The sequence below is a fragment of the Fulmarus glacialis genome, unplaced genomic scaffold, assembly GCF_000690835.1.
Source record: "Fulmarus glacialis isolate BGI_N327 unplaced genomic scaffold, ASM69083v1 scaffold38854, whole genome shotgun sequence".
Classification (NCBI taxonomy): domain Eukaryota; kingdom Metazoa; phylum Chordata; class Aves; order Procellariiformes; family Procellariidae; genus Fulmarus; species Fulmarus glacialis.
Window position 1 is genome coordinate 3,726 of NW_009211283.1, and position 15,270 is coordinate 18,995.

The 15,270-nt window shown below is 36.7% G+C and overlaps 1 protein-coding gene across 1 annotated transcript; it reads right to left on the reverse strand.

Annotated features, from left to right (window-relative positions):
- Nucleotides 1-539: 539 nt before the first annotated feature.
- On the reverse strand, nt 540-15,002 carry LOC104076574 (transcription factor 12; the record flags this gene model as incomplete). Its single annotated transcript, XM_009577491.1, has 8 exons — nt 14,901-15,002; nt 13,615-13,754; nt 13,152-13,296; nt 11,515-11,579; nt 7,241-7,319; nt 2,468-2,541; nt 1,469-1,540; nt 540-746 (listed from the first exon to the last, which is right to left on the reverse strand). Coding segments are annotated over exons 1-8 (810 nt in total), but the record flags the coding sequence as incomplete, so codon positions are not given.
- Nucleotides 15,003-15,270: the final 268 nt, after the last annotated feature.

A 15,270-nucleotide genomic window follows, 5' to 3' on the forward strand; every position in this document is an offset into this window, starting at 1 on the left:
ATGGTTCCACATTCCAACAGCTTCCTCCCAGTCCTCTGCCAGCATCTGCTATTGAAGACTAGTTCCAATTTACAATAAACAGCTTTTCCAGACCAGAACACTTGAAATTCAGTCCTTCTTGACTGCTTTTCCCATTCAATCTCCCTATTCACCATTTCAAGGAGAAAACTGTTCTGCCAATTATTACACATCTGGAAAAAATGCATGTATAAGCTGAAATGCTCTCAGTAGAAAGTTTCAGCTTTCTGCATATGGTCACAGCAGGATTTTATGGGCCACTGACCAGGCCAAAGTCTAAGTTTTCCCATCTTTCTCCTCCCCCTCATTTCTGCCCACCCCCATCCCAACCCTCTAATTGGAAAACCACAGCAGGTGCAAGTTGTCTGCCATCTTTTCCTCCATAAGAATCTCGAGTAGTTTCTTCTTGATAAATATTAATCTTACAGTCCAGTTTTAACTCACTAGGCTCTATGATAATTTAAATGCATCAGCTGTTAATTGCTTTGCATAAATATGTACATGTTTAAAAATATCATTACCATTGACGCTTGTCTGTTGGTTGTTACAAGGCTAGATGCTCCATAATTTGAGTTCAGGCTTCCAATTGGCCCATTGTGGGATGGTCCCAATAAACTATGTATATCTCCATGGCCACCTGATAGGCTCGTTGAAGGCCCCACAGCATGATTTCGTAGTACATGAATGGCATCATCGAGTCTGTCCAAGCGATCCTCCATTCGAGACTGCTGTTGGGATTGAAGAGGGACAGTAACAGTCATTACTGAATAGATCTGCAGACTCATTACAGCGTAACAGTTTCTACCTCGGAGATCTTAAAGACAGAAGATGAAATGCAGTATCAAAAGACTTTGAAAGCACCTACCAGCACTACAAACAAACAGGAAAAAGAAAAGATATCTGGAGATTTTGCTTGAGATAGCATTCATTCCACAAATAGGTGGCAGCTTTTAAAGTGAAGCTTATTATAAGGTTAATGTCACTCAGCTTCTATTACATGGCATGAACGAGAAAAAAGGAAGTGCTACAAAATAAGCTATCTAATACAGGACGAGAAAGAACGATCATAAAATCAGCCTCACCACGTTAGTAACAATTAAGAGAGGCAGTGGCTTTTTGAGAACCTGTATTACAAAAAAACTGGACAAAATTTTAAGTTATCATTTTCTAAAATGGATCTTTAAACAGATTAGATATTTCAGAAATAAAAGCGAGTTCTGTATGTTACTGCAGAAAAATCTGTCTTAAAATTACTTTCCTTTAAAAAAAAAGACCAAAAAAACCCCAAAGCAAAACCAATTCTGACATTGCAGCTCTCCAGAAACTGAAATAGCATAATATTGGAGTCAAAAGATGGGTCATACGCTACACTAATTTAAGTTTTTAATGGGGAATCCGAAGGAAGCATTAATTGAAACACAAAAAGGCACCATCTAAAGTGAAATAGTACCTCACAGACATCCTTTAAGAAGGACATTGCATCTTGCAAATGCTCGTGAAGTTGCTGTTCAACTCGATTTTTCTGGCAAAGTCAAGACAGAACAGGAAGCAAAGCACAGGTTAAGATTAATTCAAAAAAGAGGTGAGGAAACAGCTGATGTGCATGTCAGCAATAAATTGTTAGTCAAGTTAATGCAACAGAGATCTGATTGTATTAAGATAAGAAAAGGCTAATATTTAACACTGCAGTTATGTTAGGATTCTAAGATGTATATATCAATTATATTTAATTGCAAAAATATTGAAGAAAAGAAAACTGATTTAGCTTAAATTTATTCTTGTTAGACAGAAAAAAAGAAATTACATCTGTGGGAACTAGAAATATTAACAGGTTATCAAAACCTTCCCTCAAATTTTTCCCCTTTCCTTCCCGATGCTGTACCAGAAATTTAAGAAAGAAGTCAGTAACTTAAATCCTCTGCTGAATCTTCAAAAGAAGAAAATTTACAATGCTGTAGGTTATTTCCTGTGTGTTCTTCTGTAAAATGTTTTATTAATTAATAAATGAACATTTCCCAATAACAAATAATAATTACAAATAAAATATATTAATACTTTAATGACAGTGTAATGAAAACAAGCCCAAGAGATTACCATTTCAGGGAGAGAGGGGGAAGGACAAGTAAATGCGAAGGCATGAAGTCTTTATCTTTTCTCCAGACTGAACTTTAGATAAGAATTAGCTATGGATTTGTGAAAAGGTACCAGAATCTCATAACAGCGCTTTAGCACCAGCTGTCCTCGGCACAGAAGCCTGATGCCCAAGGAACAGATGGTGAAAGACACACCCTGCACGTCTTATATTGTTCAACTGAACAGGCCATTTGTTAGCAAAGAATTCATTTGTAATGCTATCCTACTGTTTCCTTTAATGATATGCAGGATTTATACAAAATCAAGCCTTCAACTTGTAAGTAAAAAGTACTATGTTGCTTTCAACAATTCTTACCAAGGAGTGTAGAGAGTTTTCATAGTTTGGAGATGAGGGGGCTTGTCCTCCACTCCTAGACCACTGACTGGCACCTGTCAAAATTGTCTAGGTTAACGCACAGATTTATGCGGCATAAGTGGGAAGCAGAGACGCAGTATTTCTCAACATAATTAAAACCAACATATTCTGCATAAAGGTAAGCTAACATATGGGTATACAAAGGAGGATAAATTCCTTCATTCTGCCTTATTGAAGGATAATCTTTATATCCTGGCATCTGTAGGGTTAGACACATTATCGATGACAAAGCAGTGACATCTTCAAAGTACTTCAATATTAAAAAAGTGGACTAACACACACACACAGAGTATCTGAAATACCTGCCTTCTGCCAGTGTCACCATAAAAAGATTGCTGAATTCTTTCTTCTTCTGATTATGTTCAGTATATGTAGACATATCTTTAATAGCGTTAAAATATACAACAAAAATATTTAAAGAAATCAAATAGACACTGAATTAAGGATAACTGGAAAACCATTTTTATGACATCTCTCTACTAAACAAGAAAACTTAAAACTACATCTAAAAGCTTTCTTTATCTTGTCTAGTTCTACACTATACCATTTTAGGTTATAATGCATTCCAAGTTTAGAAGAGTAAAAATACACCGAAGTTACTCCCATTTGTTATTTCGGATGTATTTAAGGTAAATTGGCAGCTAAAGAATGATTGTGCAACAAATCGACAATTATACCCATATTACCTATACACTGCAAATTCAAATACATATCCATTCTAATCTGACATAAATATACCTCACTCCCATGTAAAATTTAGAAATAATTAGATGTGAAATGCAGTAACTAATAAAGCAGTACTTTTAAAACAAAGCCTGAAGTAGTACAACATGTATTTTTCTCACCAACTAATAATGCATCTTTTATAAAGATACTACATGAAATTCTATGTCCATTAGAGACAGCTTCCTTTCAGCCATACAAATGTAATAATAAAGCAATTACATTAATAAATTATGGACATACAATCCAAAGCAGCTCATTAAAGGAAGAGCCTGTGGGCTTGTTCTTTCAATAACAGCCAGAGCTGTACGTCTGGAAAACTGGGAAAAGGTTTAATAACATTACAGTTCCTTTGTTCAGAGAGCTGCAAGTAGTTACCTTTTAAAGAAAGGGTTTTATTTAACAAAAAGAGTACAGCTTGCATAGCTATTAAAATACCTAAATATTTCCTTTCTAATTAAAAAAAAAAAAAAACAAACCATCATCTTCAATTTCATAAAAGCCCAGAGCTGCCATAACTGTGTTGGAATTCTCTTTTAAAATATAACAACATCAGTGAGTAAGTTTATAATTACCAATTTTCACTTCACTCAGCTACTCTGGCTCTGGATCTGTAGTTTCCCTCCACATTACTGTCATTCCTGAACTTGGGAATAATGCTTGGAGTCCCATGTATTTTTGCAAAGCATTAATGAAACAACTTTAGAATATTTTGGCTCAGTGTAACGTTTAAATTTTTATCTGGTCAAAACGCCATTTTTAGAGACAAGACCATAGTCAAGGCTTTAATGAGTGCTCACTACTAACAGGATTGAGTTTACTACTTCCTACAATAAAGCATCAGCTGAATATTAAGCAGAAAGGCAAGCAGTTAAGAAAAGAAAGCAAATAGACTCAATGCCTGTGCATCTAGTCTGATGAGTTTGTTTTGAGTTTTTTTTGTTTTTTAAATGGACAAAGGTACTATATTTCCTTAATGCAAGCCCAGAACAAAACTGAGTGGGACTTCTCACAAAGGAAACAAAAAGAAAAGGGGGAAGGGAATATTCAACTCCCTCTCCTCTCAGAGGAACAACTGCAACCTGCAGTTTTTAATCACACCTCTAGTAATGCTAGTGCTCTTTCTGAGCGGTGGCATATCTGTCTCCATGTCTGCGCAGGTTGCCAGATGGCACTGATTTCCTGCTTCCCTCATTCCACTCCCCCTCTTAGAAGTTTGTGCGTGAAATCCACCAATTATGTTAAAAAGCATCCTGGCACCACAAGCCCTGCAATTAACAACTGCAGCTTTTAGCGCAGCACCAACATAGCAGCATGAAAAAACAAATAAGCCAGGCAAGTGTTAGGATTTACCAGGGTCATCGATAGTAATCACTGTAGTATTGTTCTTATTCTCAGAGTCTCCCCAACACTAATCCCCTGGCTCCCCTTTCAAACACACACTCGCATCGGAGTCAGCAGAGGGCTGGTTTTGCATCCTCAGAACCGACCGAACCCTTCTGAATACCTCTGATCCTGTGAGGATTCTTAAAATGCCAAGGCTCCCATCATTCAGATCCATATATAAACTTCACATACATATACACAATCATTAAAACTATGCAAGAAGCTAAGCTCTATGCATGTTTATGTAAAATTAGAAATTAAATGAGGACAGGAAAGATGAGACACACACTATTGTCTCATAATACTTGGGGGTTTTCATCTTGTTGTTCTCAAAGCTTTTACTTAAATTAATAAAAAAACGTCGTTAGTCCTTATTCAGTAACAGAACAGCGAAATAGTCAAACATGAGCTTATATACTTAAGTATCTCATGAAGTCACTATCTCTCAATGCTTTAAATGGCAAATAGAGTGCTCCTACTGTAATTTACAATTAAAGGGTAGGTAAATTATGACTTATGTCAAATCTATAATAATAAGAATGCTAAATAAACAAAGAACTAACTGCAAAAGAGGAAAATCACGATGAAGGCTAAAATGCTCCAAAATATATTATTTTAGTATACGTAAAACATTTGTTTTATCTGCAATAACTTTTTGGGTCAGGACAGAAAATGGCTACCAGGAGTATAAATAGCAATAAATATAGTAGTAATTACTTTACATTGTGCTTCACTGTGTTCTTAGCGACTCATGTGGGAATAAAGATAAAAGTCCAGATTCATAAATGAAGGTAATTAACTACTGGAGCAATTTACCAAAGGCTTGATAAATTCTGTATCACTGGAATTAGAGGGTGTGGGGTGGGAGGGTATAATTGTAAAGCAGATGCTAGGTTTGTGCCTGAGAAGGATTTCAATATTGTTTGCTTATATCTACTACTGTCTTAGCCATCAGAATCCAGAATAAGGAACACAAATCAAAGTGCAAATTTTTGAGTGTTTTACATATGATACAGGTTCCAACAGACAAAGGCATCAACAGCAAAGGGAAAATCCAAATTTTAGGGATCTCAAATTTGTATTCTAAAACCAGAAATTAGCTAGTGATTTCATGCTTACAAAATTAGATGTGGTATCTAATCAGGACTCCAAATGGGATCTTTAAAATTTTAAATACTTCGAAATGTCAGAACTTCTTTCTTCCAGCCACAGAGCTCCTTTCAATATTTGCTTTGATGTTAAAAAGAAGAGAGTAATAATTTTCTGGTCTGATCTGCCTTTTCAGTACAACAAGGATACACGAAACATTTTTTGTCAACTGTAATTACTAAATCAAAAATCCCATTAATCCCATCGTTACTCAATTCAAGATGTTTTTTTCAGTGATAGAAACAAAATGCCCAAAGCAGCTGCTCAGGTATACCATGTCAGACATTCATTAATCCATTAAGTCCACAGAAAACCAGAACACTGTCCATTAAACATGAGTGAAGTATGAATGATGAAAGTTTTCTGAGTGACATGGCATATATAGATATGCATATTCACATACATATGTATATAACTGCATTTTGCATGCAATAACTTTACTAATTTATTCATCTAGATTACAAAAGTGTTCAGTTAAGCTCGTTCTGTACACCTTTCACTATAAGTTAATTTTTTTAATATATATAAAAAACAAAACACACTTGCAAAAGAGTGACCAACGGCCAGGAGTCTGCAGGGATATATCAAACAATAGAGAATGGGAAAACAGACTGTTGTATAAACGTTAAATAATTTAACAAATTGCACTATAGGAAAGAACTGGGTTAAAGTTACATCATCTTGCTTGTAATTCTAGTTCTTTGTTAAACAACAAATTTAAGTCAATGGAGCTTTCACAGTCCTCTCTATATGGAGAACAGCTGTTCAACTTTTACTAGACAGCTGAGGCCACAGTGTCTGTGAAAGCTGCACTACCCACTAATAGCTGTAGGCAGCTGCCCACAGTTCATCTCCACACTGGAATGCTTCTTCCCACATTCACACTACAAACACACAAAGCACAGGTGACAGAGGTGGCTGCAATACAGAGCATTTATTTTGAAAAATGCCAGAAATTCTTCTCCCATAGAATGAAAGCATTCATGAAAGATATGAATGAAAAGCTATCCTGTGTAAAAACTGGATAGTCTCATAGCCTACTATATTTTCATTAGAGGGAACACACATCTGCTGTGTTTGTCACTGAAAGCTGCCGCAGAGTTTTAACATACAGCTTTAAAAAAAAAACCCAACCAAATCACTCTTATTTCTCTCCAATGGTACAGATCTGTACAGATATCTTTATAGCTGTGATACTGTCATTCAATGTTTTCAAAGATTATTTTAGTAAGCTAATTTTCAAAGCCAGTTGCCAGGATTTAAGTGAATGCTCATAACAAAATATTTAAGAATCTGGATTTATAAATCTGGGGTTAGTACAATGGGAAAAGAAACAAAATACAGAAGTAATTATGCAAGGAATTATAGAAGTAATTATGCAAGGATTTCACTGTGATTCCAAACAGGATGTTTTCAAAACAACAAATAAGTTATTGACAAATGGCTAATCTCTACCTGTAAGAGGCGATGGTGATCCAACTGGTGTTGATGGATTCGATGGAAAACTACTGCTGGTATGATCAGGAGAATAAATCTAACAACAGATGAAAGAGATTGTATATCAATACATCTCATAATACATGCTAAAAAAAAATAGCTATTGGGATTCCTTTTCATGCTTTTAATTGTCACTCTTGATGCTGGATTGATAAAAAAACAATTTGATCCTTCAATCACAGCTCTGCTTTATTACACTCAAGGCTCTAAAAATGCCCAGAAAACTTTCATTTTCAAGCAGCTGTCAAAATAAGCGCAGTCTGTATTTGATAGCGACACAAGTATAGCGGATCTTCCTTCTACTTTAACAGCAGCAGAAATTACAGCCTTTTTATCACTGAAGGGGAACGATATACGTAAAAGTTAACAGTACGCAGATAATTATAACAAACAAAACTTCAGGAAAATGCGGAGGAATCCCAAACTTTAGAGAGAGAAAAGGTTTTAGCAGTCAACACGTTATCTTCTAAAAATTAATCCTTCACAAGAGAAAATACCAAGAAAGCATTAAACTCTAGTTACTACTGGTACCTACCAAACGAAAACCATCTGAAATTTTGTTGCTTTTGCAACAATGCATTGTTGCTCTTGCTGCAATGTATTGCAGCACACACAATTTTTCCTCTCTTATCTCTGTATCAATCGCTCCCTTAAGATACTAAACCTCAACTTGCAACAATTCATTCCTTGCTATTAATGTAATTTAAAAATATTGATAAAAACAGAAGACATAATGCTTAAAGCTTTAATTAAAACTTAAAATTTCAAGATTCTTGGAAAATTCATTTTGTGATGGAAACTGAATAGGTTTAGAGGCTGACTATGGACTTCAGAACATATTTTTATAGGTCATCAGTTCAAACCTGTTTTACTTGAGCAGAGACCAGGATTTGTTAGTCATCAGATGGCAGTTAAAAAATCTTCACTGGCAGTGTGGTTGATGTCTCTTCACACAGACAATATAACATTTCAGCATTTAGCAGACAATAAACTGGGACTTGGTTAAAGTTGCATATTGTATTTTTTTAACTGACAAAGCCAGGACCTGATAGACCACATGCTCCTCCTTCGCCTACCATACTTCTTCATTAGAAAAGCCCATCAGTTCCCTAATGGAAATACCTCCTCTTTTTCATACATGCCAGAAAGAAAATATATTTAAAAGAACAAACTACCTCAAACCATTGTAGGAAATACATGCATTGTACATCAGTATAAAAATAAATCTTGGGTGTCAGTATGGGAACTGTAGAGAGTTCCAGGCAGATAAGATACAGAAAATTAAAATGATGTCAGAAAAAAGGCCATAAAGTTTCCTTTGAAACTGGTTCTTTTCCACCGCTCTACCTGCCCACTTTATTTTGCTATATTTTGTAAGGGGGAAAACCTACATTTTACCAAAACCACAAATAAAACACGAGGTCAGAATTCATTGGGCGTGCAGTCCCTGGCCGCTGTGCTGTTAAATGACCGATGATGAACAACCCTGACACCTTCTGCCAGGCTTAAACGGTAACATGACTCATTTTACTGCAACAAATGAGACTCCTCCTCCTATCAGTCATGGTCCATTCCAATCAGCGGGGTGCCAATATGCCAGGGTCTAATGAAAAGGCTCTTAGACAAAAGCTGCACAATTGAGAGCCTGCAGAGCCAAACCTCGGAGCTGTTAGTCCAATTTTTTAAACACTACAGTGTACATTTCAGTTAGGTTTTGTTATGTTAATGTTATTGAGTCTAAAGCAACAAAGAAACTTAATTCATGAATTACTTTTAGAAGTCAACTTCCCTACATTTTCTTTTCTTTTGTGAGGGGACCAGTGGCTATTTAACTACCAAGCCCATACAAAGGTCTTTACCCTAGTTCTGAGGTAGGAATCAAAACATAAGTTATCACAAAGAGGTCTGATATAATCAACAAAGTTAAACAGTCCTCCTGTTTGATCTCCTCTAAATTAAAGACCAAGTGTTTTGATTTGGCATTAGGCAATGAAATAAACCAGATGTTTCTCCTGCCATATAACCCTCCATGGGCACAATCTTAAAGGGTTATTGTTTGGCAAATGTTCAGGGAAACACATTAGAAATGGCACGAATACCCAGATTTTCTTTTCTTTCTATCTATACTAGTTCATTATCCAAACTAATGCATAATCCACAGGGCTTTGGGAACTTTGTGTAAATACTTTCATGTACAATTCTCTTTCTTGCCTACCCCGAGATTAAGACCACAATTATCCAGGCTTAAACCTAAAATAAAAGAACCTTTGCAAATGTATTATCTGGCCTTACATGTTTAATCACATACTATTCTGTATGGTCTTTAATACCTAAACTGAAGAACAAATGTCGTATCCTCTGATGTTTCGCACATGAAAGGCCTATTGTGAGATGTACATCAACAGAATTTTAGAACTAGAAATTCCTCTCAACAGTTGCAGCAGTAGCATTTAAAATCCTAACCGAAAGGCATATAGCGCCATCTTAGGAAAAAAAAAAATTAAATAAAACTTTGTTCAAACAGAAAAACATTCTTGGTTTACTAGCCATCAAAATTCACATGCGCTAGCTTCACCCGCAGGAGAGACCACCTCCCTCCTCTCCACAACCGTGAGCGGTGCTCCTTGCCGAACAAGCGCAAGAAGTGTGCTGGGTGCGCGCGTGTTGCGGGGTAAGCAGATGGATGAGGCGAGGGATTTGAAGTGTGCAGACTATGGCATGCACTGATAGAGCAGATGGAATGCATCACCATCAGCTATGACAGAAATGATTTATGGAATGACCTGGCTGCTCCTGCCAAGCAACAACACGGGATGACAGAAACAAGTTTCTATGACAACCAGAGCCCACCCACCAGTTAGATTAAACATTTCTGCCCTGACTTCCACTCGCAATATATTTAGAGTTTTTTCTCAAAACACGAGCCTGGCTTTCTCAGCTAGTGACTTGGGCAAAAATACCTGAAAGGATGAGAAAATAATTTAAAAAAGGAAAGCAATGGAAAACGTCACAGAGTCCTGCAGGTCTAACTGGCCGGCATGTCAGACTTAACAACAGAAATTTTGGTCAGGCTGCAGAACAGCAGACATTCTAATATATCCACAGAGTAATGGACAGCCTGAAGTATGTAAGCATTGCTATTTCTAGAAGTCAAAATGATCCCAGTTCTTTTCTGACAGGTCTCAAACAGACAAAAAGGGAGTGTTAACTGCCCTCTAGACTTGTGAATTGTTATCTACTTGCTGAATCCCCAAAAGCAATAGGGACAGCATTTTTCTCCTCAAAGCTAGTAGGTCAGAGTTCTCCTACCCAATATGGACATTGCAGACATTATCAGATCTGGTAATCTTTTAACATATGACCCTCTGGGGGATGCAAGGGTAACAGGATCTGCACGAATATGCACATTTGCATTCATTGGTATGAGGTGAGGGATGCAGAGTCCAACCCAGGAATGGTCTTTTGGGGCTGCAAAATAGTCATTTCTATCTTTTAAATCAGACTTAGTCTCCCTATTTGCTACATACAAGAAATACAAAGTGCTCCCCCAGCCACTACTCCTAACTCTGAAATTTCTGCTATACTGTATCAATTACTGTTTTATAAAAAGCACATCTGATTGTATTAATACAAAAATAATTGCTGTATGCATGCATATGTAAACAGAGCTTTTAGTAGACTGAAGATACTTGCAACATTTTACATTATCTGTATTATTCCAACAAGAGTTAAGAGTTTAAACTTTATGGATACACAGCATTTTAAAGGCTCTTCCATAAATTATAGCTATACAACACAGCATTCAAAACCTCTCAGTTTTATAAGGCCACTGAGAAAACATTTTAAATCTTGAGGCAGGATCTGCTCTAAGAGTAATGTTAAAAATATTTTACTTTAACTAGAACACTGTGGGGGGAGAAGAAAAAATCAAGCCCTAAACTTTTATAATTATCTTTTACTTTGTCTAAACAACTTTCTAAACTACATCTGCCCTAAATCTTCCCATCACCTGAACACAAAAAAGTCAGAATGAGTCCTCTACAAATAAAAGCATTTTCCACTTGCTTTTTTATAGACATTTGTCTAGTGTATGACATCGTATCATAGTACATTATTTTAACTTCATACATGAAAACTGCTGATTTAATATTATAAAATGAATGAACACATAAATAATGGATGCAATGATCAAAATACGTCTTTCAGATCTGAATATTCTAACTGCTACTTACAGATGCCAACGCCTTTCCAAGTGCATCGCCTGTCTGTGAGCTTCCAGCACCATTTCCTCTGTTTCCTGTAATGTGGAAAGCAAACCCAACACTTATTTTTAAAGCTGAAATTTTATTTACTTTTATTATTTTATTCATCGCGTACAGTTGAGCAACCACTTTTTAAACGGGTATTCGAGGAAGTCAGTGTCAACAGAAACAGGTTCTCGTTATACTTAAAAATTTATTTAAAACAATTAGATTTAAATTTAGATACTCTTCTCTTTAAAGTCAAACACAGTATCACCGTGATAACTTAAGGACCAACAAGTGAAAGCAGTTAGAAAAAAGACTGAAATTATTTTCTTAGGATCACAGGCCAATTTTCATGAAATGTGAAAAGAAAATCAAAATCAGAAAATTGTATGATTGCAGCTTATTTCTAAACTGTTATCACTAAAGTACCGCACGTTTCATTAATTCTTAAAGCCAAATTCACTGAATAGTTCCTTGTGTGTCTCCTTGTTCCCCCTGCTCTAATTCCCCGTGTTGTACTCTCATCTTTATTTTAGAAAATCCCTGAAAAGCTCTTATCCACCAAGCTTTCTGTCACCCCTGCTCTTAGTTGCATGTCAGCAGCTTTGCATGCCCTTTTGCTCCACACACCATCAAGCCAAGAGGAGGTCTGAAACCCTGCCAACTGGAAACGCAGAAAGGACCTGAATCCTCTGAAATATCTGCTTCACTGTAGAAGACAGACCCTTTAAAAGTTAATCTCCTTTCTCCAGTTATCAACTTCTAATGCCAAAAAATTGTGTTTAATGTGAATATAAGCCATTCACATCAGAAATCCAAATCATGCAACACTCGCTGTTTCAAGCTTGTGGCAAACTTGGATTTTCCAGCCTGAATCTCCCAGGCAGATTCATTAACTGGGTTCTGTTTAAAGATCTGAGTGTAAAACATGTTCCCAAATCAAAGCCAATATAGTCACTCTAAGTAAATTCCGCTTACCTAAAATGAAGCTACGTGCAAATCACATCAAACTGACAAGGGGCGTCTACAAGCATTTAATTTCTATGGCTGTATCTTAAGATGTGCAAATATGTGCAAGGAACAGATGATCATCTTGTATTTCATGCTTTCTAGGTAAGCACAGAAGAGACTAAACCAGCCACCATACTGGCTACTCGGTAATCTCTAAATCAGTTAAAAGAGGAATTTACGATGCAATTTATCAAGCTCCCCAAAGAAACAGTCTTTCTGCCTTTCTCCTGCACAGTACCTTGGCGTTACAGCAGCTCTGAGAACTGCAACACCAGAACTAGCTATATGAACAGGTACATATACTAAACTATGGAAGGATAATTGCCGTTAAGTTAGATGGATACAATCTCCTGAGCATAGGCTTGGCTGCAAAAGCAAATAAACCAGTAAGTCTTAAGCTGACTGCAAAACAATTTGCCTCGTATCTCAGCCATACTGAGGACAGAAACATCACAGTGGTGCGGTATCCCTGACCTACAAGCATCCCATAAATTAAATCTTGATTTTGTGCGTCATGCAGCCCTCAATTTAATTTCCTCATAAAATTAAAAAAAAAAAAAAAAAAAAACACAACAAAAAAACCCTCCACAAACAACAGGAAAACTTTTTACCCAGAATATTATCTGATCCATTGACAGGTGGAGTGTGTGAAGCAGCTACATAAGGTGAACTGCTGGTACTGCCACGATGGAAGCTAGACATTGGAGGAAGACTAGCATTTATATCTGTAGGTGAGACTGAATGTGGGGGATAGCTCTAGAGAGAAGAGAAACAGACATAAGACATTAAGCAGTCTTTAAATAAATGTTGATATTTTAAGATACCAAATATACAACACCCAGCTCTTTAATAAAGAAAGGGACTCATCCATCCTCTGAACAGACGACTATACAGCCGCAGATTTTTATTTACACAACAGATATAAATAAAAGGACATAAATCTAATCTAAGTTTGTGATTTCTGACAACTGGGTTTTTAACTGACATACATGAGCAGCAAACAAGAAATGAATTCTTGTAAGTCAGATCTCCATATACAAGTACAAATACATTAACCTGTGCTGCGTATCTTACCAAACGGTCGTGTGTGTGCAGGCTGCCGTAACTGCCGGACTGGGACATGTGGGAAGAGGAGCCTCCCAGCATCCCACCATAGCCGGGCTGGCTCATGCCATTGGATGAACTCCAGAGGTCAGAAGAATTGTGGGTCCCATCTTTTTTTTATTTTTATTTTTTAATAAAAAAGAAAACAAGAAAAATACATTTAATGAAGAAGAGTACTGAGTTCTACTTTCCTTTACAAAATTATTTTAAAAGAATACAGAATTCAGCTACTCAGACTAACATCAGCAGGGAAATGGTGACCAGTTTATACTGCGTCTTCTATTTTCATGCCACCACACTGTTGCTATATTTTGTTAAAAAAACCCCAGAAAACCAATAGAGGCTTTATAGCTGAAATACAATCCAACCACAGCTGAGAAAATACTAAGTACTTCTGCTAGTTACACAGACCTTCAGTAAGGCCAGATTTATATCAAGAGGGTTGATAAAAATTCCAGACTGAGAGAAATAATAAAAAAGGGGGTGGAGGAGACAGAAGTTTGGCTAAACAGAGCTCATCACAAACATACAGCGCAAAACATCTATTAACCTAAAATAAGCAATTTATAGTCTAGAATACCTTAGTACCACAAAAATAGAAAAAAATTTTGTAATAGCAGATTTAAGTAACTGAAATGACTACACTACATTACATAAGCCTTAAACCCATGTGTCAATGCAGTTTTCCTTCTGTACCACAAACTGAGGTGCTCTGTAAATTCTGAGAGACTGTGCTTTCAATATGCTCCAAAACCTCATCAGACTACAGTATGAGCTAATTGTATGACGTGAGGCCGAGGAAATGAATTCTGCTCTCGTTTTGTTCAATGCAGCCCCCCCCCCCCCATTTTTTTTTTTTGTGGATATACAAGCATTTGAGAACTTAGAACTGTTAGCTGATATTGTACAGTCAAATTCCAGAACAGTCAAGAAGCCCTCACCTCATTTTTCTCTATCACTCCCGTGTGCTGCTCTGAAGCCCCTACAATGAAAGGATGGGGGATTCTGTCCATCTGGCCTGGTGTCTAATCCCCTTAAATTTCAGTCAGCAATTAATGTCATGAGAAAAACTTTAAATCAACAGACAGCTCCCTTCATCTAACTGTTTTAAAAGTATATAAAACTTAATCATAGGCTCTAGCACAGTATGTTACCTTTACGCTTCCTCATTCATTCAGTACAACAGTGGCTGACTGCAGATTTCTGCCTAAAGGACAAGAGACACCTACCCATATATTTGAAGTCATGTTACCCACCTTGCATAAAGAAAGTGCTAGCAAACATACTGCTTGGTGGCTTAGGAGACGGGTAACTTGGAGATTCTCTGTTGAAATCATCAGAACTCGGGGATGGTGCATACACCTAAATATTGGAGAGTAATAAAAGCAGGTTAGTAATATTTGGGTGTCATGCATTAAAAAACCCGTAACAGCATAGACACAGATAGAAAGCACAAATAAAAAAAGAACAGTGTAGCAAGCTGCAGCATTTGTTGCCCTTGTTTTATTTGCTTTTTAGCAAGTTGCCACAGTACAGAGGAACTACAGTAGAATGATCCTAACAACACACTTTCTGGTGTGCCAACTCAGCCAGGTGGCCTGATAAAAGCTTGAATGCTGATTTTGC